The following is a 27427-nucleotide window of genomic DNA, read 5'->3' on the forward strand; positions in this document are numbered from 1 at the left end:
GCCCCACTCCTCTCCTGCCCCTGGCTCCTGGATGCAGACCCGGCCCCTTCCTGGCCTCTGGCGCTTGTGGCCAGTCAACAGGGGCTATGCTGCTGAGTCCACTTGTCCTGCCAGATCCCCCGGAGGGGCTGTAACGGGTCTGCCCTGTGGAGCACAGCCAGGGGTGCAGCAGGCGAGGCCATCTGGGGTGCCCTCTTCCTGGCCCCCTGCCCACCCTGAGCCAAGCTGCCCACCGCCCTACCTGGCACTGTGCCTGCTTCCGCTAGAACCACCAGCTGACAGAAGCGAATTCTCAGACCACCCTCCTCCCCTCAGCCCCGGGCAACTGAAATGAAAACCCTGAGATTGGGCCCCTGGGTGACTTCACAGAGGGGCTCTGGGAGAGACTCTTGGAGGTATGATGCGATCATACTGCATGGGCAGTACCCTCCGCATCCCAGGACCCCTTACTTTGCTGCTGACACAGCTGAGCCTCCTAGGGTGGCCTGAGGCCAGCTGCTCACCAGTGGGCTGGGTGAGCCATAGAGCTGGGCCTCACCCCCCTTCCCCTCCCCCCTTCCGGGTGCTCCCCCTCCCTTCCCCTCCCCCTTAGTGCAACGTGGGCAGAGAGGGTTAACTTCTCTCCGCCATCGCCAGCTGCTGGTCCCTTTTGTCAGCTGGGACAAGCAGACACTGTCTCTTGAGGCCAGGGGTCTTGGAAATGTTTTTTTTTTTTTTTTCTCCCAGTTGGCCGAGCTGGGCAGGACAGAGAGTTGGTAATGAAGGGTCGCCAAGCCGGATGTCTGACTTTGAACTTGGGAGCCCTGCCTGTTAGGTTAGCCTTGACCTCATCAGGAATTCCTGAGAATAAACAAGGCCACTGCCAGGGTCAAGGGCGTCCAGGAGGGGCGTCTCCAGGGATCTGTGGCCTTCATCCCGTGCACCCCCGCTGTGTGCACCTGTGTGTATGTGTTAGTGGGGGGAGCAGTGGGCTGGGTTCTCCAAGACGAGAGCTTGCATGCAGTCCCTGTGGATGGCCCACAGGGTCAAGATGGAGACGGAGTCAGCATGCTCGCCCCTTCTAAGCACTGCCCATGACCCAGAAGTGTCTGTGGGCCAAAAGTCCTGCTAAACTTCCTGGAGGAGGCAGTCTGAGATTCCACAGATGAAGCAAAAAAAGTGGCGGAAAAGGCTGAAGCTTGGACTGTGTGTTTGGGCTCAGCAGCAGCCAGGCTGGTGGGCGGCACCTTCTGGGGTTCGACACTTGCTTGCTGTTCTGAGAAGCGTTCCTGCCATGAGCAGGGCCGGTCGCTTCTGCATTAGCCAGCAAGCTTGAAAAAGAAGAGAGATTCAGTGAATGACATAAAGGCTACTTGAGCGTCCAGCTTCAGGCTCAGCTGGACCCAGGCTTCCAGCCACGGAAGCTTCCTGTCTCCTCTGTGGATGCCCTCCCCCCACCTCATGGGAACCCGCGCGGCTCCTGCAGCTTCTGTCCCCACCCAGATAGCCCAGAGCAAGGAGGACGCTGTTCCCTGATGTCCTACCCAACCGAGACCACGGGCTCCATGGTGGACATGGGGTTGTTTAGAGAGAGGAAGTGATGTTCTGAACTCAGTGGGGGTGGGACCCGGATGTGGCTGACGGGCCACAGACTGGCTGGCGGTACCTCTTCCCGGAGTTCTCTGCCCGGAATCCCCTGGGGCCCCAGCCGGGCCTGTACCTTCCCCAGGACACGCCCACTCCTGCCTGCGGCTCTGAGGTAGGGCGGGCCAGCACGGGGGAGGCTGCAGGTCCCAGGACAGTGGGTCAAGTGGCTGCTGGGACTCTGTCTCCAGGACTGGCCACTCCCTGACTACTTGAGGCCAGCTGGGAGCAGGACATTGTGAAGCTACAGGGGCAGGATACCTGAGTCCCACCCCTACGTGCTCCCACCCTGCCCGCACCTGCCATCCTCCAAGGTGGTGGCAGTCCCGTGGGCTGAATGCCCCTGCGCACTTGCAAGCCATGCCCATGACCCCTTCTGGTGTGGTGCAGAGAGGCAGGCAGTGGGCATAGTAAGTGTTATCTGCTGTGGGCCCGGGCAGGTGGTACACCTGTTGAGGGAGCGAGGGAAGTATGTATGCCTGGGGTGGACACAACAGCTGGACTGTTTGCTTCTGTTTCTGGGACAACTTTGGAACCCAGCAGACTGGGATGCCTGCTGCCCTGGGTCTACAGGCTTTCTGTCTGTTTCCTGTCCAGGATGACCCACTGCCCTGAAAGGGGAGGGGCGCTAGAATCCCTGGGCAGGTTATGCTGGCTGCCATCCTCACCTTCCTGGCCCTGTACCAGGTGATATACGGCCTCTCCTTTATGTTCTGTCTGCAGGTGTGCAAGGATGGCAGAGAGGAGGTGACCTGTACCGGCCCTCGTCCACCCTCCAAGGGGCAGCGCCATGCAGAAGCCCAGTGGCCTGAAGCCCCCCGGCCGTGGGGGGAAGCATTCCAGCCCTGTGGGCCGCGCGTCCACTGGGTCGGCTTCGTCCTCGGCGGCAGCTGCAGCTGCCGGCTCCAAGGAAGGTGTGTGGGGCTGTGAGGAGGGTAGGGGCGGGGTTCCCTGGAAGTCCTTCTTGATGTTTCGTTGTGAGCTCTTGAGAAAGTCACCATGGAGCAGGCTCTGATGCAGGCTCTGTGTGCATCACCCCTTGTCATTGGGCTCAGGGAGGTGAGGAAGTAGAGTCTGGGCAGAGGTCACCTATGGGCCCTGAGCTGGTGGATGCTGCTGGGAGCTGTGTGCCTACCTGTTGCCCCATCCATTCCCCTGCTGGGTCCCTAGAGTGCCCCACGCCATCTTCCCACCTGCCTTGCATCACCTCTGTGTCCCTGGATCCTTCCTCAGCTGACCTTTGGCCTTCCTTCTGGGGGGCGGAGGACTGAGGGCCGTTGGGTGTAGCGTGGCTGACAATGGCTTGTCCTGAGAAAGCTGGTGCCAGGATACATTGGCCACCCCCATCCCACTCCCTGTGCTTGTCCCTGCGTGTCCTCGAGGAGTGGTTGCAGGGACCCCTGAGGGGCCCACAGTGCCAAGATGCTCACATCTTGGGTAACTCGGTACAGTTTTAGCATAGATCCTGTGCCCAGCCTCCCCAATGCTTGAATATCATTGTAAACAAAGTTTCATTTACCTGGAAGTCAGAGCGATACAAAGGGAGAGATCATCCAGCCACTGGTTCACTCCCCCTAAATAGCAGGTAAAGCTTTATTAAGAAAGAGAAGACACTGATTTGACTCCATGCCCTGGCTGGGGGCAGTCAGGGAAGACACTCTGGGAGAAGCCTACATGAGCTCACCTTGAGGGTGAGGGGCAGATTGTTAAGTGTGAAGAGGAGGAGGAGGCATGGACCAGCCAAAGCCTGGAGGCAGGAGCTTCATCCAGATCTCCCATGTGGGTGGCCAGCGCTTAAGTACTTGGGCCATCTTCTGCTCAGACATATTAGCAGGAGCTGAATGGGAAGCTGAGCAGCCAGGGCTTGAACTGGTGACCATATGGGATGCTGGTATCTCAGGTGGCGGCTTAATGTGTTATGCCACTATGCTGGCCCTCCAGGTATTTTTGATCTACGATCAGTTGAGTCTGTGGTGTGGGAACCTGAGGACAGGGAAGGCCAACTGGATTAGCATTTCTGTGACTGTCTTTCGCTTGTCTTACTCATTGGCCGTCATGTTGCCCATGCAGGTGCAAAGCGCTTTTTGCTGGTCAGTGACTGTAGCCACATGTATCGTGGTGTTGAAAGCACACTCGCCTATCATTTTCACTGGCTGCACATTGTACCTTTCATTCCATGAATGCAGATCCTGGGCCCACCCTTAGCCATGGAGCCCTCATCCCTGGCACCTCCAGTGGCTGGGGTGCCAGCCCTGGTGGGATTCCCAGTGCCATGAGTCCCGGTAGCAGGGATCTGACCAGGTGTGGGGGGTCTGCAAGGTCTGCACTGAGGAGAGGGGGTGCAGGTGTGTTAAGAGGAGGGTGGCACTGGAGGGATGGGAGTAGACAGTGCCCCAGACAGAGGGGATGGCCTGTGCCAGGGCTCAGTGGCAGAAGGGGCAGTGCAGCTGGGAAAGAGGGGAACATTGGATTTGGAGAGGTGAGCTGACTGGACTGTGGGCAGCTGGGGCTTGTGCTACAAGGTTTTAGCCCATGAGGAGTGTCTGCCCACAGGTGAACCCTGCGATGAGTTCGTGTCTTTCCCTGTAGCTGGATGATACGGTAAGGAACATCTTTGGGCTTTGATACGATTCCAGCTAACCCAGTAGGACATGGTCCCTGAAGTCAGAAGGAGAGATGGTCAGAGGCCAGATTAGCCAGTCTGGGCCCCTGCTAGAGGTTCCTGTGTCATTGGCAAAGTCATGTCTCTGGCAAAACCCACCAGACATTGAAGGGATGAGGTAGCTGTGGGTACTGCCCAGGGTCAGCCTCTTGTGCAGGTGCCAAGCTTCCCCTCCTGGGAGGCCCATACCCCCCCTCAGTGTCAGGGAGGCACGGGAGCCAGGCAGGAGGACACAGGAAAAGGGGCATTCCAGGTCGAGGCCCAGGAGGGGGGACGTGCAGGTCCCCAAGGCAGGAACGGGTTTGGCATCGTCTGGCTCTGCCCAGGCTGGGGACAAGCAGGGAAGACACCCTGGAACAAGCCTGCATGAGCTTGTCTTTGAGGATGGGGGCAGATTGCAAGTGTGAAGAAGAGGAGGGGCCTATAGGTCATGAGGGTTAGGGAGCAGCTGGGGCCAAGGCAACAGGTGGGCGGTGCTTGGTCCACTGGTATAGCCCACACACCAGCCAGACCCGACCTTGGGGTTAGGACCATAGTGCGGGATGACCTTCGGGAAGAGAAAACCTCGTGGTGTCTGTTGGGTTCTTTCCTCTTTGCCCATTGCCTGATGGAGAGAGAGAAAGGCCTGGGTTCTGGCTCAGATCCTGCCCCTCACAGACCCTATGTCACCCTCTCGAGAGTTTTTTCTTTTTTATCAAGCTCCCTGGGCCTCAGTGGCTCAACTCCCAGCTCTCCTGATGGTCCAGTGAGCTCGGGAACAGGAAGCGCCTGCAGGTGCAAGAACTTCTCCAAGACCTGGTCCGCCCATCTGGGCTGCAGAGAGGTGATGGGGAGAGGAGACACCCCTCACGCCTACCACTGGGCCTCTCAGCCTGTGCCCATCTGAGGCCCTCTGCTGGTTGTTCCCCAGTACAGGGGTCCACCTGGCCAGCGCAGGTGCGGGCAGTGCCTCCCTGTCCACCCTGTCACCTGACATCCCTGGGTACAGAATGGCTTGCCAGAAGGAGGAGGGGCCACTCCCTCCCTGTCCCTGCCCCTGCGAATGCCTGATTGACTGGGGAGCCCCAACCCTGCACCTGACACTGGGGACAAGGACAGTCTGGCTAGCTGTTGCCTTCCGACCCGATCCGGTTCCTGCTGCTGCTTTTGGGGTCTTGGCCAGACCCCCACAGGCTGGGGACGGGGGAAGGGAGGAGATGGTAGCTGCAGCAGTTGGCAGAAGCAAGGAACGTTTCAGGCCCTGGTGCCCAGGGCTGCCTCTTTTCTCCCATGCTGTGGTCTTGAGAAATAGGAAACTTAGGGAGAAGGGGCAGGCGGGGACTCCCAGGGAAGAGCAGTGTCCCGCCCACCCTTCCTTCCCATGTTCATCTGTCTGCCTTCCCCAGCCCAGGGAGCTGGCAGCAGCCTGGGGTGAGGGCATGGGAGAACAGAGGAGTGAGCCTAGCTGGGGTGTGCAGTGCGGGGAACTGGCAGGCACTGTGGGAATTGGCACCCTGGCTGCCACCCAAAGTGTGAGCTCAGGGTCCTGGTAGGGGGTCTGGCAAGGGGCAGGCTGGGACCCATGCCCACCCCGTGTTGCTGGGCAAGCTTGTGTTGTCCCCAGAGCCATGACATACAGGGAACATCAGGGCCTGGCAGCAATTCCAGGGTCAGAGTTGGGAGGGGAACTCACATGACAGGAACAGGGTGGCCCTGGTGGGAGGAGGGGAAGGGGTCGGGGGGCACTCTGGGCCCTGGTGGTGGTGGGTAGAGAACAAAGGACAGGGGTCAGAGGTTCTCTGCTTTGGCTGCTGGGAGGAGCACCTTACACAGGTGGGGACCACAGGGCAGATTCAGGAAACCAGCAGGGACGGATCAGGCTGTGGTAAAGGGAGAGCCTGGTGCAGGGGCCGTGTCAGAGGCCCAGAAAGCGGCTCGATGGGCAGGAGTTGGGGTCCATGGGGTCCAGTTCTGAGCCACATGCTTGGCTGGGGTGGGCAGGCTGTGGTTAAGTTGTCCCTGTTGGCTCCAATGTAAGAAGGGCTGGGCTGGGGCTGACAGCACCAGTATCCCTTATGGGCACCAGTTCAAGTCCCGGTGGCTCTATTTCCCATCTGTCTCTTTGTTTATGCCTGGGAAAGCAGTGGAGGATGACCCAAGTCCTTGGGCCCTTGCACCTGTGTGGGAGACCTGGAAGACGCTCCTGGCTTTAGATAGGCCTAGTTCTGGCTGTTATGGCTACTTGGGGGACTGAACAAGCATATTGGAAAGACCTGTCTCTCTCTCCACTTCTCTTCTTCTCTTTCTAACTCTGCCTTTCAAATAATAAATAAATAAATCTTAAAAAGAAGAAGAAGAAGAAGGGCTGGGCCACAGTGACCCAAGTGAGGACTTGTGGGACCGCTATCAACATTCCTTCAGTGGGCAGGTGTGTCCTGATAGGAAGGGGTCCCATGTGGGAGACCTAGGGTTTGACACCCACTGTGGTTCAGCCTGTGTCTGGTTGCCTTTCCCTCCTGTTAACCATCCAGCGATTGGGAACCCCCTGCACTCGGAGGAGGAGCGCTCTCAGCTGGGCCATCCAGAGTCAGGGAACCAGGGAGAGGCAGGGTGCAGGCCTTGCACCAGTAGGGTCCAAAGCAAGCTCAGAGCATCTGCTGCTGCCTTGGAGAGCCTAGTCCAGTCCCAGCATCATACTTACAGCTAGCATCCCTACTCCAGTAGGTGGATCAGGGTGGGGGTTCTCTGTGCCTCCCCCCACACTTAGGTTGGTCACAACTGCCCCAATGGTCTCTGTGACTTTGTGTCATGCTGGGGACTGAAGTGGTTGAGGGTGAAAGTGCCTGGAGCCCCCCCCCCAGGCAGGAAGCTAGGTCCCCCAGAGCAGTGGCCATGCTTCTCTGTTCCTGGAGCACAGTGGGACAGACCCCAGGAGGTTTCGTTCCCTGCTCACTGGCCATAGATGACCAGAGGTCCACAGAGCTGGCCTCCATTCCTGGACGCCAGTCCCTCTCCACCAGAGTAGTCCAAGATCCCTCACTTGCAGAGCCCCCCTCGCCCCCTGGTAGGCCAGGGGAATGTGCCCTCATTATAAGGGACTGGTTAGGGATGCTGTGCACATGTGTAGACCCAGAACCTGGACCCCCGCAGCCACCATTCCCATGCAGGCAGCCAAGGGCAACTTCATCCCTTCAAGGTCAACATCTCCAGCCCTCCTCCCCTAACCACATCCTAAACTTTGTAATGGCATCAGAACTGGGAAGCCGAGCCGAGTTTTCTCTGCACTGCCAGGCGGTGTGGGGCGGAGCGGCTTCCCTAATGGTCCTGACGTTGTCAGCTGTTATCGACCCGGTGTGGGGGGGTGGGGACCTGGCGGCCAGCACCTGCCTGGTGGCCTCTTCCATTCCACGGGGCTCCTCCATGGGGAGCTGGCTCTGCTCTTTCCAGGGTAAGCACCCCTGCTGTGTCCCCTTTCCCCCCCACCCCCGTGGTCTCCAGGCGGGCTGGACCTGCCAGGTCTGGGACAGGTCTGCTGAGCTGAGCAGTCCCTGGGGCTTGGGGTGACACAGGGTTCCTTCTTCAGGGATGGGTGGTGCAGAGGCAGATTCATTGCGGGGGTTTTGGGGGGACAGTGAGCTGCTTAGGGACCCTGCCTAGGTCCTTATTCAGGGATGGGTGGAGCCCTGTCGGCAGATGCCATGAACAGGGTTGGGGGGCAGCCTGGCACCTCTAAGGCTTGCTGAGGAGACCACTCCCTGCATCTGTGGCTCCCAGCAAGTGCTGGGAAAATGAGGGGGGGTTCCAGCAGAAGGCTGCGGGAGTGGGGCTTATCAGAATAGCTGCGTGGAGAGGAAGGTGGGCTGTGGCCAGGCTGCATCACCACTCAGTCCCAGGGTTGGAGGATGGAGAAACGGGTTCCTGCAGGCCCCGCTCTCCACCCCATCCCTGGTGCTCCTGGTGGGACCCGGATGCAGCAGAGCAAAGCACAACAGAAAGGAGCCCTGCAGGATGGGAGGGCTGCGGAGTGAGGGTGTCAGAGCGGGTCTGGATGCCTGGAAGGAATTGTTCCTGCTTGGCTGGGCTGGCCCTGGTCTCCAGCCTGGGTCACGCATCGACCATTCCTGTCCCTCCCAGGGAGGTCTGAATTGGATGCTCCGTCGTGGGCCCACCTTGAGTACGGCCCCCTCCTTGGTGGGCACAGCAACGGCTCTGACAAGTCCTGCAGGGAAACACACTTGACTTGATTGGAGCTGATCTTGTTTAGACTTACAGAACCCAGAGGTTGGTTGTTTATTTGCCTGGTAACATCTGGGAAGGTCACTGCCTCTTTGGAGGACCAGGTCTAGCAGGGGACACTGTTTTTGAAAGCCAGGGAGTAGGGGCTGAGGGCAGAGTACATCTCATTCTTCAGTTCATGGTCAGGCATCTGTGCAAGTCTTCCTGAGCCCCAGCTGTCTTTTATGCTGGATATGGGGATGCTTGAAATCCACTTTCTTTTTTTTTTGTTGTTGTTGTTTTTCCAGGCTTTTTTTTTTTTTTTAAAAAGAGTTTATTTATTTGCAAGGCAGAGTTATGGGGTACGGGGGAGAATCTTCCATCGACTGGATCACTCTCCAAATGGCTTGCAACAGCCAGGGCTGGGCCAAGCCGAAGCCAGGAGCCAGCAGCTCCCATCCAGGCCCACGTGGGTGACCGAGGCCCAAGCACTTGGCCCATTTTCCATTCCTTCCCCAGGCATATCAGCAGGGAGCTGGTTCAGGATGTAAAGCCCAATGGGATGTTGGCAATGGGGGCAGCTTTTTACCCACCGTGCCACGGTGCCCAAGTTCTCTGTGGCACCAAGGCCAGGGTCGTGGTTTTGACCTCTGCAGTCTCTGGAGGGTCCTCAAGCGACGCGTCTCATCGCCACTTTCTGCCATCTGCCAGTACCACTGCTGGTCAAAATCCTACAAAAACACCGCTGTCTGCTACCAGTTAGGTCCAATAAGATCTGGGGAGGTGGTTTCCGCTACAGCAGAAATGCTGCTGTAGAATTTCCTCCCAGCTCTGTGCTCAGTGACTAAACATGGGCCCCTTGAACTTGGCTGTGCTGGGAGAACTTTATCCCATGGAAACTGGCAAACCCACGAGGCAGGGTTTGGCTCTGTTTTTCTCCTGCAGAGCTGGCGGGTGAGTGAGTCTTGGCCAGCCACACCCTGCCCCAAACACATGGGTAGAGACAACAGTGGATAGTGACTGTCCCCTTGGCAAGGTGGGGGTGGGGACCAGATGAGCAAGGATGGGGGGCACTGAGAGACACCTGCCCCCCAATAGTGCTGCCACTGAGGGGAGGCAGCCTGCGAGGGGTGACTACTGATGTCCTTGGGTCCCTGCCACCCCACGTGGGAGACCTGGATGAAGTTCTGGGCTCCTGGCTTCAGCCTGGTCCAGCCCCAGCTGCTCCAGACATTTGGGAGAATGAAATGGGTGGGTGAAATGAAGTGGGTGGAAAATCCTGCTCTCTCTCTCTTCTCTCTGTCTGCTTTTCAAATAAACATCCACTTTAAATAATAATAATAATAAACCAGTCTGAAGGTACTTTAAGAATAAACCAGCTCTCACAGTGACCGCTTTACTCCTGTAACAACAGTGCGGTCACTGGCCCTCGAGGCCCCTCTTGTCTCTGCTGCCTGGGGGGATGAAAATTCCCATAAATGAACCGTTTTGGACCTGGCGTGAGCAGGTATACATAGTGTAAGACCTGGGAAACTCCAGTGTGTGCCGGGATGAGGCCTGAAGACAGTGGTGTCCCACGTGACAGTGGCCGTGAACGGTGCACGTAACCAATGTGTCAGTCATGACTGGCAATGGGGAGGGAGACTTCAAGCCTCGGGGTGAGGCTCCTGTTTCAGGACCTGGGATGGGGGGAGGCAGTGCCCCAAAGAAGGGCATTTAAGGAAGAGCAAGAGGCATCAGGGAGGTGCCAAGGCGGAGGAGGACTAGGATATATATATATATATATAGAGAGAGAGAGAGAGTGAGAGAGAGAGCAGGCAGGTGGAGGTGATGGACTGGGGTGCTGGGTGCTGGAAGAGGCAGTCAGGGAGGTTTCCTGGAAGAGGTGAGAGAGTCAAGCTGTCCAGTACATTTGAGACTGAGCCCTCCCTCTCCCCCGTGCCTGGTGCTTCATGGCTCCTGGTCCCTTAGCTGGCAATGGAGTATGTTGATGAGATCCCTGGCTGTCAGCCCTGTGTATCTTGCCCCTGCCCCTGCCAGCGTCCAGCATGGGGCCAGTGACTTGGGTCACTGCCATTGGCTGCCATCCGCAGACATGGAAAAGACCTGTTGTTCCCACTTCCCCAGGGAGGGCAGGGCCCAAGTCCCTCAGAGTGGACGGAAGAATGTCTTTTGGTCTGGATCCCCACTTTGGAGGAGGGGCCCCACACCTGCTGTGGACCCTGACCCCTAGCAACCGCCACTGCCACCAACCCCCTCCTCTGGGAGCCCCTTAGTCCTGCTCATCGAAGTTCTGCTTTGAACTTGAGACCAGTCCTCAATCCCTTTGTGACTTTATGTCTGGACCGGAAGCGTGGCTGTCCGGGAACAACTGAGCTGCTCTTTGAAGTCTGTGTCGCTGGTCTGGCTGGGCATGTACGGGGGGCGGTGAGACCCCGGGCCATGTCACCCACCCCCAGCTCTGACTGCCACTCCCCTACCTCCCCCCTAGAGAAGAGGTGAGACGCCAGAATGTCAGTACTGGATGAAGTCCCGGCTGTCTCTGACCCGGTCACCTGGAGAAACTGAGGCATGGATCCAGGAAGGGTTTGCCCAGGCCTTTGCAATGGAGGACTGGGGATTCAGTGGTGGTGGTGGTGGGTTTTTTTTTTTCAGATGGGCCAGCTGCACACTGACCTTCTAGGGTAGGTAGGGAACCTGATGCTGTCCCCATGAAGTGGGGGTCGGAGGGGGCAGCTGGGAGAACTGCTTCAAGGAGGAAAAAAGAGATCAAGCAACCCCCTGTGGGGCCCCAGACTTGGGGACCTGGATTTTAGCAGCTGTTGGAACAGCTGGTCCCTGGATCTGTGGACTGCCTCCCATCCCCCAAGGAGAGCTGAGGGGTGGTAGGGAAGATTACCTGAGGGTCCTTCAGGGCCAGGACAGCTGAGCAGGGACAGCTGAGCAGGCAGAGCCTCGCTAAGAATAGCCTTGCAACCCCCTGCCCCACTCTCCACTCCCCTGGGGTCAGGGAGGTCTCTTGTTCTGAGCAAACAGAACAGGTGCTTACCTGGGCTTCCAGAATGTTCTTGTCTGCGGGGAGGTGTCAGGGCAGCTGTTGAGGTCGGTCATGCACGTTATGCGCCTGTTCACATGTCTGGCATCGCGTGGAGCCCAGGGGCGTATGCCGGCATTTATGTGTCAACCAAAAATTAAAAATTGTAAAGGACTGGAAATGTCAGCTATTCTGTTTGATCATTGGTTATTGCTTCCATATGGGGAAGCAGCACAGAGTATCCCATGTAAAGGTACAGCAGAGAAGGGACCGTGTAAGCTGCTGTGTGTGATGCCCACATCTTGTCATACAGCGCCTGGCTGCGAGGGTCCGATTCCAGCTTCCAGCCCGTGCATGCCCCAGGAGGCAGCAGCAGGAGGCAGCTCAAGTACTTGGGTTCCTGCCATCCACGTGGGAGGCCTGGAGGGAGATCCTGGCTTCTGGCTTCCGCCTGGCCCCAGCCCCAGTTCTTATGGGCACCTGGGAACTGAACCAGCAGGTGGAAGAGTTCTCTCTGCTTCCCTACTTTTCAAATCTCCACACAAATATTAATCAAGTAGTTCTGAAAAAAACTATTTTGGTATGGAAGATTTTTGAAGCCCATTTGTAGTTTCTTTCTTAAAAGATTTATTTATTTATTTTCGTTTTTTATTATATTTTTGACAATCTTTATTTACATAGTTAATTAGGGTAAAAAGGTTCAAGGGCTATAGGAAAGTGGGTAAGACTATTATTTCCGTATTGTTTCCTTCATGTATCTGAGGTAAAGGGGGTTATTGAGGGAGAAGTCCCACCCAGTTTCCCACTCACCCCAAGTCCCAGATGTAGGGCATGCTCCGAGATACTTGCTCAAGTGGTTTTGATAGTTCACCAGTTGTGAATTGCTGCCAGTCTCGCCACTCCAAGCATAATGAGGTCATTGAAGAGTCCACTGATTGACATAGTCCATCACAGAGTCTCCGTTTGCCCAGTATTTCGCTGCCAGCATACAGCTGAGGTGGTTGATTGACTTGTTTTGTCTTCTGTCTTTTCTTGGTTAGGGTTCTGAGTCCAGCATTTTGATTGGGGGAGATTTATTTATTTGTATTGGAAGGGCAAATCCAATTTATGGAGAGGAGGAGAGACAAATATTTTCCATCACTGATTAACTCTGCAAATGGTCACAATGGCCAAACTGAACCGATCCAAAGCCAGGAGCCAGGAGCCTTTTCCAGGTCTTCCATGTGAGTGCAGGGTCCCAAGGCTTTGGGCCGTCCTCCTCTGCTTTCCCAGGCCACAAACAGGGAGCTGGATGGGAAGTGGGGCAGCACAACACATGTGTGTTGGGGGTCTCAGTCGCCATTACTGGTGTGAAACTGTTTGTGTTCATTCAGGATCGGGACTTTTAAGGAGCTTGTGTGGGGCATGGGGATCCTGTCTGACCCAAGTCTACATCTTGGGATTTGAGGCCCAAACTTAGCAGGCCTCTGTTGGGTGAATGGACATAGCCAACACCCAGAGAGCCAGGAAAGGGCCTTCGGCTCTGTTGCCCAGCGTCCAGGAGCCTCAAGCTCATCTGTGGAATGGGTCAGCTGAGACAGTCCCGTATCCTGCATGTGGAGCTCTGAGCCCAGGACCACAATGCTAGGGTCAGGGCCAGCCTGGAAGCTTGCTCTGGCTGCAGTTGGGGCCCCGCCCAGCATGTCTCTGCCCCCCCTGCTAACCCCTGCCCGACGCCTTCCCCCACCACTGCCTCCTCCCAAAAGGAACACCCCTTTTCTGTCCTGTGAACTACCCCCAGGAGGCTGGAGTACTCCAGGAGCTGTGGGTGTGAGGGTGGGGTGGGGCCTGGCAGGAAGCTCCGGAAGCAGGCATTTCTGAGTGGGGCAAGGCGACTTCCTCCTATTCCTCAAGTCCCCACCGAAGTTTGGAGCGAATGTTTGGTCTGGTGGGAAGTGAGGCATGGCACCACCCAGGACAGGGGAGTGCCTGGGCACAGTGGCCCGTTGTGTGGAGCCCAGGTCCCAGGTAACCCTGTTCCTTGAAGCCAGACACACAGGGGGTCCTGCAGTGAGCAGGTGCAGCTCAGCAGGGTCCAGCCCCCGGCCCTGCAATTGCCTCTCCACCCATTATGCTGTGCCATCTGGTCAAGGCCTCTGCCTCTCTGAACCTCTGCCACCGCATGTGCTAGGATCCCATGTAGGCACCGGTTCAAGTCCCAGCTGTTCCACTTCCCATCCAGCTTCCTGCTGTGGCCTGGGAAAGCAGTCGAGGACAGCCCAAAGCTTTGAGACCCTGCACTCACATGGATGACCCAGAGCAGGTTCCTGGTTTCAGATCAGCTCAGCTTCGGCCATTGCGGCCACTTGGGGAGTGAACAAGCAATTGGAGGATCTTTTTCTCTCTGTATATCTGACTCTCCAATAAAAATAAATAAATCCAAAAAAAAAAAAAGGAGATTGAGGGTGGAACAGGGGTCCCCTGCCCCCTTCCTTCAGAGCCCTGTGTGGCCTTGAGGCGTGGAGCTATGGCTCAGGGAGGCTCAGGAGGGCAAAGGGTCATTGTGATACTTTCTGTGCGCTTGGATGCCTGGGCTGTGGCTCTTGCCCTCCCTGTCAACCATGCCTGCCTCGGTTTCCCCGCCGGCGCTGACCGTGTTCCCTCCTTTATCCACAGGCTCCCCCCTGCACAAGCAGGCGTCGGGTCCCTCCTCCGTGGCCACAGCTACCCCCACCCCACCCCCCACCACCGCCCCCGGTGGCCCCGCTGCCGAGAAACCTGGCCCGAAAGTGGCCGAAGTGGGCGATGACTTCCTGGGTGACTTCGTGGTGGGTGAGCGCGTGTGGGTAAATGGCGTGAAGCCGGGCGTGGTGCAGTACCTGGGCGAGACACAGTTCGCGCCCGGCCAGTGGGCCGGGGTGGTGCTGGACGAGCCGGTGGGCAAGAACGACGGCGCGGTGGGCGGCGTGCGCTACTTCGAGTGCCCGGCGCTGCAGGGCATCTTCACGCGGCCGTCCAAGCTTACGCGGCAGCCGGCGGCCGACGGCTCGGGCAGCGACGCACACTCGGTGGAGTCGCTCACGGCCCAGAACCTGTCCCTGCACGCGGGCACCGCCACGCCTCCGCTCAGCAGCCGCGTCATCCCGTTGCGGGAGAGTGTCCTCAATAGTGCCGTCAAGACCGGCAACGAGTCCGGCTCCAACCTGTCGGACAGCGGCTCGGTGAAGCGGGGTGACAAGGACCTGCGCCTGGGAGACCGCGTCCTGGTGAGTGCGGGGAGGCGGGCTGGACCTGGGGCTGGGGATAGGGGGTACATCTGCTTCTTTCCGGCGCCAAAAGGTCAGAGGTGCCACTCCTCCAGGGTGCTGTGGTGGTGGGCATGGCCATGCTGGGTCTCTATGCCCCTCCTCCACCTCCAGCATACAGGACGGCAGTGCCAGGACCAAGGGCCCTCTGTGACCACAGGGGACTGGCTCCAGAATCCCCACGGACACTCAGCTCAGCAGGTGCTCAGGTCCTGCATGGAGCATGGGACGCAGGAGGCTGAGCTTGTGATGCCTGTATCCCATAAGGATGCTCATTAGAGTCCCAGCTACTCCCCTTCCCATGTAGCTCTCTGCTGATGAACGTGGGAAAGCACCAAAAGATGGTCCAAGTGCTTGGGTCCCTGCCAGCTGTGGGGAAGACCCCGATGGGGGTTCCTGGCTTCTGCCTTTGGCTTGATGCAGTCCCTGCTGTTGTATTTGGAGAGTAAACCAATGGCTGAGAGCTCGCTCTCTCACTCTCTCTCTTTCTTGCTCCCTCGCTCACTCTGCCTTTCAAACAAGTAAATAAGTCTCTTTTTAAAAAAGATTTTAAAATAGCCAGGGCAGGACTATACTCAAGAGACTGGCATGGGAGGGCCCAGGACCAGGGGCCGTGGGGTGGTAGCCCTAAGGCTTTGCTTCTAAGAGCTGAGGTTGCAACAGGCCTGCAGCGTGGCTGACCCCATGTGTTCATAAGCAGCTCATAGCTCCTATCTGGTGGGGTCCTGGTCCCCGGGGGCAGAGGGTCGAAGTGGAGTTAGGAGACAGCAAAGGGCAGCATCACCATCCAGGAGAGGCCAGACCTGTGGCCCCCTGCACCTTCCTGTCCAGGGAGTTGGAGTTGTGTTCCTCCCACCAGGCTGTGCTTCCACTTCTTAGCGCTATGATGCCTGCACCTGCTTGTTGAGGTGTTACCTGTTCCCTGCTCCCAACCACCTGAGACCTAAAGGGCTTGTCAGGTATGGAGTCTCGCTTCCCGCCCTGCCCACACAGCAGGTGCAAATTGAGACTCCTCGACCTATGGAGGAGTCCCCAACCTGGGGGAAGGAGGAATGCCTAGGTCAGCTGTCTGATCTTTGCCCTCCGTGACCCCCAGCCCTGCTTCTTGCCCGGGACCTTGCTGGCCTATGCTTAGCATCCATCCAGCAGCCAAACCACCATCCCTGTTAGCTCTCTGCCCCTCCCACACTTGGCCTGGTGCACGTGGGAACCTCTCGCTGGGCGTGGCCACCAACAGGCCCTGGCTGTCTGAGGTGGGGACAGACCTGGTTTTAGCTCTACGGACCAGAGTCCCCAAGAAACAAGTGAATTTTACCTGCTTGTGGATGTTGCTTTGTGAGGCCTGGGATGGGGCGGGGAGGGACTCCAACTCCATCCCCCGCCATGATGGTGGCCAAGGTGCAGGCAGGGGCCTGGCCTGCACTTGGGAACATCTGGAGCTGAGGTCCCCAACAGTGCTTGGAGCAGCAGGTGCTGGAGTGTGTGTAGAGTAACAGAATACAAAATGAGACAGCCACGTGGAGAGATGATATGGCAAGTTCTTTTATCCAAATGTATTCTGAGAGGCAGAGAGACAAAAAGAAAACTTCCAACCATGGGTTGACTCCTCAAATGCCTGCAGTGACCCCAGGGCTGGGCCAGGCTGAAGCCGGCAACCGGGTCTCCCATGAGGGTGGCAGGGACTGAAGCCCTTGGGCCCTCTGACGCTGCTCTAGCATCAGAAGGGAGCTGGGGCCAGGAGTTGGGGCTGGAGCAGGAAAAGCAATTCCAGGTACTCCTGTGTGGGTGCCTGGGTGTCTAAACGGCCAGGTTAGACAGCCAGCCCCATTGGCAGATTTGAGTGTGTGTGTGTGTGTGTGTGTTCACTTTTTTGGCAAAACTGCACAGCCTCCTCCCACGCAATCCAGCGCTTGTGTTCCCTGGTGTTGATTCATGGGAGTTGGAAGCTACTTCCTCCTGCGCGAGGACGTTTAGGACAACTCTGGGTGTTAGCAGTCAGAACCGGGATGCAGCCAAGGTGTCCCTAGCAGGTGGAGGGATGCCAACAGTGGCGCCTGACTTCATCATCGAAGGAAGTTTGCTCCCTCTGCCCTCCAGCTGCACCAGCAAGGCTATCTGCTGTGCAGTGTTAACACTGGCCTTCTAGAAAAACACAATTAAGGGACAATGAAAAGGGATGGAGGAGGGAATATGCAGGAAACAGTATTATTTTGATTAATAAAGCCTATTGACAGAGAGAGGAAGAGCTCTTCCAGCTGCTGGTTTGTTCCCCCAAATGGCCACCACAGTCAGAGCTGCGCCAGACCAAAAAGCCAAGCACTCGGTCCTGGTCTTCCATGGCGGGGGGGAGACAGGGCCACTACCTGCTGCTCTCCCAGGCGCAATAGCAAGGAGACTAGATTGAAAGCAGAGCCTGCCAAGACTTGACCAAGTTCTCCTGTGGACTTGCATGTGTTGCAAGCAGCAGTTTAACTCACCTGCCCCACAGCGCTGGGCTCCAAAAAAGAGCATCTTTAGTGCTAACCAATGTCATAGGTGATGCTGTCACGGTGGGCTCCTGCCCTCCCTATGGCCACTGGGATCAAACTCCTTCTAATACTCCCCTCTGACAGGTGCAGGCAGACTCCCATGGGAGGGCAGGATGGCAGGGTGAGGGTGGAAATTCTACCGCAGCCTGTTTGCCTGTTGAATTTGAAACTGCTCTGAAAGCAGTCTTTAAAGAGTTTTGTTTGTTTGTTTGCTTTTTTAAATGCAAGGATGCTGAACACTTTAAAAGGGGCCATTTTCTTCACTCTGGCAGGTGTGGCTCCTGAGGTGGGGGCCAGCCCCAGCCCCTGCGCCTCTGGGATTTTTCCTGTCATTTCCTCCTTGAGCTCCACTCAGAGAAGGAGCGGTCCCCCTGACTTCTCGGCTGCTAGAGAAGGGACAGAACTTCCCTGAACCCTGCTGCCCAAGGAGAGGAGACCCCAGTGGAGGAGGAGGCCTGGGTGGAACTGAAGAGGCAGTAGGCTGCAGTGGGGGGCGGGGACCCAGGCCCCGTGGGTTCTTCTACTTGTCATCCACTCTGACCCTCGATCGCCACCCCCCTAAGTGGGACGGTGGTGCCATGGAGGTCTGACATCTTTATCTTTGATGTGCCTGGCACAGAATCTTAAAGGGATGTTAGGAATGGGAGACGGTGCTGTGGTGCAGTGAGTTAAGCCTCCATCTGCAGTGTCAGCCTCCTACATGGGTGCTGGTTCAAGTCCTGGCTGCTCCACTTCCAATCCAGCTCCCTGCTGATGCACCTGGGAAGATAGCAGAAGATGGCCCAAGGCCTTGGGCCCCTACGCCCACATGGGAGGCACAGATGGAATTCTGGACCCTTGACTTTGACTTAATCCAGCCCTAAGTGTTGTGAACATTTAAGGAAGCAACGAGCAGATGGAAGATTTCTCTCTTTTCCTGCTAAATGCATTTTTTTTTTCTATTTTAAAAAGGAATTTGTTGCCTCCCTACCCTCACCTCTCTCCTGGCGGCTGCTCCCCTCTGCCGGGTGATGGTCCCAATGCTGGCATCCCAGGTTGACTGTGACCCTGCTGAGACGAGCAGACAGAGCCGCTGGGTCAAGGCTACAGGTGGGCTGGACGCAGAAGGGGGAGCCAAGGTCCCTGGGTTCTGTCCTGAGATCTGAACCCTCTTCTCCACCGGCTCCTTCCTCCCTCAGCCTCCTGACCGTTGGTTACCAGGCCTCTGCTCCCCCTCAATTCCTCAACACACACAATAGACATTTCTAGAGACTTCTTTGGGGGAAATGGCCAGTCCTCCGAGACATAAAAGAAACAAGCATTAAATTTGAACAAAACTCTGTTGGAGAGCTAGCTATGAATATTCATAAGAATATGAATATTCATACATCATAAATATTCAGCACACCAAAAAGCTCTGGGAAATGCAGAGATCACAGAAATAAACTCTACAGAAGTGTTAGGCGAGGAAGTTAAGGAAGTCTCCAAGAGCACAGCACACGGGAGGTGGGGGTGATGCCGGCTTGTCACCACTTGGGACGAGGGCTCCTTCACCAGGTTCAGGTTCAGGTCCCGGCTCCAACTCCCATACAGGTGAAGGGTCCCAAGGCTTTGGGCCGTTCTCGACTGCTTTCCCAGGCCACAGGCAGGAAGCTGGATGGCAAGTGGAGCAATAGGGACATGAATTGGTGTCTGTGTGGAATGCTGGCACTTAGAGGTGGAGGATTAGCCAATTAAGCCATCATACTGGGATCAAAATTTTTTAAGAAATGTTTTTAAGGAAAGGATTGAAACACCCTCGAGTTTGTCTTCCCCTTAAGCAGTAGCTCCCCATTTCCCTCCCAGTCCCCGTTGTTTCTGCATCTCATTCACTGAGGCCCTAGGCTATGCCCAACACACTGCAGGCATTGCTGGTCCCTGCGGAAACCACTGGAACATGCTGAGGCCTAAAGAGGGTGGACAACTTACCCCTACTCACACAGTCCAATGGGGTGATGTCCTGGGACAGCCCAGGGGGCACCAGTTCATCTGTTCCCTCATTGCCATCTGTGGGCATCTCTTCTTCCTTCCTCATCCAGAAGGTAGGGAGGGCTAAGCCGGGACCCCTGACTGTCCACCACATCTGCTGGGTCTGAGTCTCCTCCCCACACACACCTCCCCGTGTGCCCACAGGTCGGCGGGACGAAGACTGGCGTGGTGCGCTATGTTGGGGAAACAGACTTTGCCAAGGGCGAGTGGTGCGGTGTGGAGCTGGATGAGCCGTTGGGGAAGAATGATGGGGCAGTGGCAGGCACCAGGTACGGTGCAGTGGACTTCTTCCACTATCCCAGGGCTAAGGAGAGGGGTGTGCGGGAGAGGGATTGGCCATTCAGGGGTGGGGGAACGCGGGACACGGTAGGGGGCAGGCGCTGGGGACAGAGCATTCGAGTTAACCAGGGCTGAGCATGTGGGGCCAGGCACCACCATCCCACAGCTGTCTCCCCTTCTACCCCGGGAACCCACCAAGTGCAGTGGTGGGAGCCTCATTTGACAGTTGCGGGGCCAGGTGCTGGAGAGGTCACTGCTCAAGGTCATGCAAGCACCCTGTGTTGGCGTCACCCTGACATTCATGGCTGAGTCAGGGAAGACAAGTTGAGGTCCCTGCCTCCTGGGGGGCTGCCCAGCTCACTCAGCCTGAGGCAGGCATCACACACAGGCGGCAAGCTTCACACTACCTCTTGACAGCTGGAATTGCTGGGTCAGGGAGGGCCGAAGCTGTGTTTCCAATCTAGCTCCTTGCTAATGTACCTGGGAGGGTGGCAAATGTTGGCTCAAGTGCTTGGGCCCCTGCTACGCACATGGGAGACCCAATGGAATTCTAGACTCCTGGCTTTGGCCTGAGCTGTCTCCTGCCATTGTGGTTCATTTGAGGGAGTGAATCAGTGGATTGAAAATCTTTTTCTCTCTCTCCCTCTCTCTGTCAACTCTGCCTTCCAAATAAAAGAAAAATAAATCTAAAAAGAAAAGATTCTCATGCCTGGTGTGGTATGCACAATGAGAGATGATTTTGAAGTTACTTTTATTTGTGGCAGAGGAACAGTGCCCCCATCCTGTGGCTCACTCCCCAAGTGCCCACAATGGTCAGGTCTGAGCCAGGCTCAAGCCAGGAGGAGCCAGGAACTCAATCCAGGCTTGATCAGAGAGATTTTCAAAGAGAATCTAGTTTCTGTGATTTTTTGTCCTGTGTTTTCCATTGCTGGTTCTCCGCACTCACTCATGATTTTAAAATGTAGAGGCAGCAGTGGCCCCAGCCTGCAGGCTTTTGCCTCTTCATGCGAAGAGCTGGCCTGGGGCTGGCCTTGGGGCACACAGTGTGTTCAAGGGTTGCAGCTCCAGTGGGGGCCCTCCAGAGGGCATTGGAGCCCAGAAGACTGGGGTACCCCAGTCTCAGCTTTGCCACCAAAGCAGCTGTGTGCCCGTGAACAAGTTGCTTAACCTCTCTGAGCCTGGATTTCAGAGACTGCTACAATGCTGGTGCCTAGCTTGGAGGGGGGCGGCCATTGAAATAAGCATCCACAAGCAAGGGACTGGCATAGTGTGAGCCCTAGGGATTGGCAATTCACCTGCAGAGGATTTGAGACTCTTCGGGCTTCACTCACCTCTCTTCCCTGTTGGGGAGTCCCAGCTATGTATCCGGAGGACCTCATACACACTGGGAGGGGTGGGTAGGATGATGGGGCCCCAAGGAGGTACCTTTCTGCTGAGCCCCACAGAGGTCAGGGGGATAGGACAACTCCAGACTGTGGGGCTACCACACAGCAGCCAGTGTCTCTCCTGCTCCCTCAGGTACTTCCAGTGCCCACCCAAGTTCGGTCTCTTTGCACCCATCCATAAGGTCATCCGTATCGGCTTCCCATCCACAAGCCCGGCCAAGGCCAAGAAGACCAAGCGGATGGCCATGGGCGTCTCAGCGCTCACCCACAGCCCCAGCAGTTCCTCCATCAGTTCCGTCAGCTCCGTGGCCTCTTCTGTTGGGGGCCGGCCCAGCCGCAGCGGCCTGGTGAGGGTAGAGCTGGGCAGGGTATGTGGGTGGGAGCTGATTGTTCCAGTCTGACTCTCACTATGCTCTGGGTCCCAGATGTCCCTCAGCTTGGGGCTTTCCAACAAAAACTAAAGACAAAAGCGTATATCATCTGTTAGGGAAAATTGATCCATTTACATTTATTGCTGTTTTGGGGGGCTGTGCCAATACAGGCAGATGTTCAGGGAATCTTCATGAAGGAGGAAGAGGAGAATGGTCAGTGGGTGTGGGCAGAAAGCCCGTGTCCAGGCTCATTCTAGGAGATGAAGCTCTTCTTGGCCTGGGGGTGGTCCCAAGGTAATAGCCCAGCCTGAGCAGAACCCCAAGGGTCCTATCTGGAGTCATCTCTGGAGCTCAACCATGTTTCTGTCTGGGTGAATGACCAGAGTGTCCAGGACACAGACAAGAGGAGCAACAGGAACTCTAGGGAGTCGAGGGTTACTGTGGTGCAGACTGGGCTGGTTGGAGCTGGCTTGCCCTCATCCAGCACCCAGGTCTCTGAGCCCTGCCCTGTCCCTGCCCATTCTGTGCAGCTCACAGAGACATCCTCGCGCTATGCCCGCAAGATCTCGGGTACCACAGCCCTGCAGGAGGCCCTGAAGGAGAAGCAGCAGCATATCGAGCAGTTGCTGGCTGAGCGGGATCTGGAGCGGGCTGAGGTGGCCAAGGCCACGAGCCACATCTGCGAGGTGGAGAAGGAGATCGCCCTGCTCAAGGCACAGCACGAGCAGGTGGGGCCGCTGGGGCAACTTCTGCCAGTCTCATAGTGTGGCTGGGGCATGGACGGTGGGGAAAGACTGCTACGATGTTGGTGAGCTGCACCTGTCCACCTCCAATGAAGAGAGAACCCAAGGAGCTCTGTCCATTTCCTTCCAGACTTTTCTCTCTATGTGCATGGAAGGAAACATGGGATTCCAGAACCGGGCTACCAATGTGTGCACTCTGCTCTACACTGCTCACTCTGGGGCAAGCTTTTTCTAAGTCTTACTGGCTGCATTGACATCCACCCCGGACTGTGTCCTAGCTGGTGTGGTCATGACAATGCCATGGAAACTCCTGGTGTGCAGCCATCCACATCTTGGATCATGCTTTCTGCACATCCCAGGCTAGACTGTGGGGAGGGGAACCCTTGCCCCCGGGAAGAGGCTGACCCTGACTCTGACCATGCCCTGCCCTTGCTTGGGGCCCAGTATGTTGCAGAAGCAGAGGAGAAGCTGCAACGGGCCCGGCTGCTGGTGGACAGTGTGCGGAAGGAGAAGGTGGATCTGTCCAATCAGTTGGAGGAGGAAAGGAGGTACGCTCTACCCCCATGCCCACCCCCAGGTTCCCCCCTGTGGGAGTGATGAGGGACTGAGGCCCCAGGTTCGAGTCCTGACTCCCCCTGGGACTGGAAATTTGAATTCTGTGGGTCTCGATTCTTTTCATCTGCCAGGTGGGGTGATGGGCTCCATCTCACAGGACAGTACATCGGGACAGCACCCAGGGGTGTGTGCAGCCACACCCCTACCCACCCATCATGAATCAGAGAGCCTGCCCCGGGCTGGTCCCCTGAATGTGCCACTCAGGGCTCCCAGCCTGAAGCTAACTGCTCTCCCATTCCACATTGTCAGGACCCTGAGAACTGGAGAAGCACTAGCCAGATACCCCGAGAAACACCTGTGCCCAGGTGTCAGCCCCACACACAGGTGCTGGCTGCCTTCAGCCAGGCTGCCAGCCCAGGTCATAGAGGAGAACATTAAGGCCCGAGGCTGGAAGGGGGATCCTGGAACCCTGCGCCCAAGGGAGCCTCCAGCCAGGGGCAGGGACGGATGGGCTCTAACAGGTCCTGAGGAGCCTCCTTGAGGACATGGGCACCACTAACCTCCGCCCAGTCAGACAACAGGTGGTTACTCAGGCTTGCCCCAGGGTTACCTGGTGATAGCAGATGGAGGTTTGTCTTGGTCCAGGATCCTGGTCACCTCCAGGGCCCACCCAGGCCCTGCCTCACCCTCCCCACCCTCCCAAGCCTATGGCAGCCCCGCTGGAGCCCAGCACATCCACCCTCCCCACCAGGCTGCCGTGACGTCTGGTGTATTTATATCTGCCAGAGCCAGCCAACAGGGGCCCACGCATCTGCTTCCCATGGCAACAGCCCCGATGCTAATATAGTTGCTGCCTGTGTGTGAATCCCAGCCCCACCCCACGCTGGCTGTGTGACCCCAGGCAGATCTCTTGCCTTCTCTGGGACTCCCTTGGAGCAGCCTCGTAAAGTATGTCGTAAACGGGGTTCTGCACTGGAATAGCACCCAATGCCCACCACGGGACCCTGGGGACCTCCATGTCTGGGGGATCTTGAGCCTTTGGGGTCACTGTGTCAGGAGAGGGCGATACTCGTCGCCCCATGCCCCAACAATCCCCCAACCATGGTCTTCCCAGGGTAGCCGCTACAGCCCTGGTGCCCCTATAGTGGGGAAGAGAGAAGTGGCCATGTCTACCTCTGTATGTTTGCTTTCTGCCTGTGGTGTGAAATAGCTCCATGCTAGATGTCTCTGTGGTCCAGCTCGGGGCTGCTGTCCCTGCTGCGTGGTCTGGGCAGGACCTGGGCAGCCCAGTGGCCCTGCCTGTCTCTGCCACCATGGACTTGGAAATGCCCAGCGCTCTGGGCCTGGCCCGGTCAGCCCCCTTCTCTTCCCCTGTCCCCCCCTGCAGGAAGGTGGAGGACCTGCAGTTCCGTGTGGAAGAGGAGTCCATCACCAAGGGAGACCTGGAGGTAACTTTAGGTCAAGGCCCTGCTCCTGCCCTAGCACATGGCTGTGGGATTCACAGGGACTCCTTGGGAGGGAGCTGGGAGGATGACTGGAGAGAAATGGGGCAAGGTCAAAGGTCACACCCTGGAGCGCGAGAGAGGAGGGGCAAGCCTTGAGCAATTCAATTGGGGTGGGATTGGCTCCACTCCAGGGACTCTGGGTGGGCGTATGGGCAGGCAGGTGCAGGGCAGGACGGACCCAAGTATGTGAGGATGCAACAGTGGGCCCGGGTGTGGCTGGCCTCATGACCCTGCTGGAAGTGGAGCAGTTTGGGCGTTTGGTTCTTTGTGGACGGCAAGTAGGGTATTGGCTGGTTGAACCACAGGATTTACAGATGGGGAAACTGAGTCTGCAAGCAGTAAAGGGACACACCCAGGTCTGGAGCAAGGCACCAGCCGTTGAGCCCAGCACTCCTGGCCCCTTTCCCAGCCGGGGAGTGCCACAGCCCCCCCCACCTCTGTTAGAACTCCTGGACACACTGACCTGGAGCTGGCGGCAGGGCATTGGCCAATCCTTTTGTTTTTAGCTGAGGGATTGAGGATGCCCAGATCATTAGCAAAGCTCTTGAGTGACACCCACCTGCACCTCCGCCAGTACTCCTCCCCAGCCCACATGGAGACTGAGGGGTTATAAAGTCCCTACCTGCTGCTCCCTGGGGAGGTGACCAGCTTCAGGGGGTTTAGGGGCTGTCATAACAGTTCGGGGCCATGCGCCCAACCCCAATGCCAGCCTTCCCTGGCTCGGGGCAGCCCCGGGCCTCTGTAAAATGAAAAGGTTGCACACTCTTAAACTTGAGTGGTCCTTCCCTAGAGGGCTAGCTCAGACCCACAATGCCAGGGCCACCCTCAGAGTGTCTGATTCCAAAGGAACCTGTGAATCTGCATTTCTGGCTTGTTCCCCTGTGAAACCAGACCGGGAGGGGGAACTCACAGCTGGGGGTGAATTTCTGGGCTCTAACACTATAAGAGGGTCACCCAGCAAAAGTGGGCGGTGGATGTCCCTGGACAGCCCCTGGCTTGGGCGGCACAGGGCGTGAGCTGCTCTGTGGAGCCGGGCTCGCTGCTTGCTGGGGTACGACCTGGCCAGCATCAGTGTGTTCTGATGCATATCCCCTGACTAGGCCAGGGTGGTCAGGTGGCTGTGTGAGGCTGGGTTTTCTCTTGGGCAGCGCCCCAGGTGGGCTTCTGGGAACTGCAGCTGTGGTTGCCTGGAGGCCAGTCCCCTCCCCAGCTCCAGCCAATGGGGAGCTGCAGAGTGGCCCATGGTTTGTTTGGTCTGTCTCTCCCTTCTGGCCTCTTGGCCCAACAACTCCCTTCTCCGACCCTGCCTGGCCACCAGGGCCCACACCTGCTTGGTGTCCTCTTTAGAGATCCTGATTAGTTCCGAGCTACCCAATGGGATGGCAGGCTTTGGATCCCATGTCTACCTCAGGTTCAATCAGCCTTGAGGGGGAGAAGAAAGGGGTGGGACAGATGGTGACAGACAGCTCATACCAGTCAGAACGGGACTGAGTATTGTACAAACCCAGTGGTCACGTTCATCCTTGCTCATCCTGAAAGTCTAGAATGAGCACCAGAGCCCCCCAACCCCTTCTGGCAGGCCTACGGGCACCCTTTGGTGGTCCTCAGCGGGCAGTGGCTGTCCCCTGGCCACTTGCCTGTCTGGCCTTCCTCACTGGGCCCACCCTTACCCGGTGCAACTTCGTCTGCCCCGGGACCCTGTTCCACACACTACTCTGTCCTGGGATTCCGGGTGGATGCAGCCTATACACACAGCCAAGCCACACCCTCTTCTCCCTGCCCATCCCGTCCCCAGCCCCCTCAGCTGTCCCTTTTGCTGTAACTGGCCAGGCTCTGCCACTTTTATTCTAGCATGTTCTCTGCATTGAAGCCAAAATAGTCTTTTTAAAAAAATGTCTTTTTAAATTTTTAATATTGGAAATTTTTTTAGCTGTGCAGAAGTACGGAAAGTGGGATGCTGCCACCATCCAGTTGCAGCAGCTACTAGCTCACAGCCCATCTGTGTTGGCTCTACTCCCATTCCCCGCCCCCTCAGGCTCCAAGCATCTTGGCACCAAACCTTTTTTTTTTTTATTGGAACAAGTGACACACAGAGAGATGTCTTCCAACCCTAAAGGGCTGCACCAGCCAGGCTTGGACCAGGCTGAAGGCCAGAGGAAGGACCTGCAACTCCATCCTGGCTTCCTGTGTGGCAGGGGCCCACACGTTCAGGTCATCCTCCACTGCTTCTCTCAGAGCATCATCAGGAAGCTGAATTGGGAACGGAGCAGCCGGGATTTGAACTAGCACTCCAATGTGGGGTGCCAGCGTCACAGGTGGCAGCTTAGTGAACTGTACCACAATACAATCTTTTTTTTTGTATTTTTTTTTTACGTTCTTCTTTTTTTAAAATATTTATTTATTTTTTTACAAAGTCAGATATACAGAGAGGAGGAGAGGCAGAGAGGAAGATCTTCCGTCCGATGATTCACTCCCCAAGTGAGCCGCAACGGCTGGTGCGCGCCGATCCGATGCCGGGAATCTGGAACCTCTTCCGGGTCTCCCACGCGGGTCCAGGGTCCCAATGCAGTGGGCCGTCCTCGACTGCTTTCCCAGGCCACAAGCAGGGAGCTGGATGGGAAGTGGAGCTGCCGGGATTAGAACCGGCGTCCATATGGGATCCCGGGGCGTTCAAGGTGAGGACTTTAGCCGCTAGGCCATGCCTCTGGGCCCTTTCGTATTTTTTTTTTTAAGATTTATTTATTTTATTGGAAAGGCAGATGTACGGAGAGGAGGAGAGACAGAGAGGAAAATCTTCCATCCAATGATTCACTCCAAATGCCCGCAACAGCCGGTGCTGCACTTATCCGAAGCCAGGAGCCAGGAACTTCTTACTGGGTCTCCCACGCGGGTGCAGGGTCCCAAGGCTTTGGACCGTCCTCGACTGCTTTTCCCAGGCCACAAGCAGGGAGCTGGATGGGAAGTGGGCCGCTGGGATTAGAACTGGTGCCCATATGGGATCCTGGCGCATTCAAGACGAGGACCTTAACCATTATGCTACTGCGCCCGGCCCGCCACAGTACAATCTTTGACCACAGCTTTTATAGACACTTGTCAGTTTCTGCCCTTCCCGCTGCCCCCCTTCATGTCAAATAGGAGGCACGGTGGACCCCTGTTCTGCTGGGTCCTGCCTCCGGGATGTCGCTCCTGCTGGTTCCTCTGCCAGAAACACTTGCCTCTCCCCCACCTGTGCTTGCTGTAGGAGCTTCCTCCCCAGC

The 27427-nt window shown here is 57.0% G+C and overlaps 1 protein-coding gene across 3 annotated transcripts in view; it reads left to right on the top strand.

The window, feature by feature from the left end:
• The window catches only part of CLIP2 (CAP-Gly domain containing linker protein 2), a 57491-nt gene that overhangs the window by 12052 nt on the left and 18012 nt on the right, over positions 1-27427 (top strand). For all 3 annotated transcript variants that reach the window (XM_058680858.1, XM_058680859.1, XM_058680860.1), the window contains exons 2-8: positions 2347-2537; positions 14169-14758; positions 19477-19601; positions 21130-21343; positions 21898-22095; positions 22555-22658; positions 24053-24113. In XM_058680858.1, coding sequence (XP_058536841.1) covers positions 2414-2537; positions 14169-14758; positions 19477-19601; positions 21130-21343; positions 21898-22095; positions 22555-22658; positions 24053-24113 — 1416 coding nt within the window. In that variant the 5' untranslated portion in view covers positions 2347-2413. The remainder of the gene's footprint in view (positions 1-2346; positions 2538-14168; positions 14759-19476; positions 19602-21129; positions 21344-21897; positions 22096-22554; positions 22659-24052; positions 24114-27427) is intronic.

This window comes from Ochotona princeps, chromosome 24 (genome assembly GCF_030435755.1).
Source record: "Ochotona princeps isolate mOchPri1 chromosome 24, mOchPri1.hap1, whole genome shotgun sequence".
NCBI lineage: Eukaryota > Metazoa > Chordata > Mammalia > Lagomorpha > Ochotonidae > Ochotona > Ochotona princeps.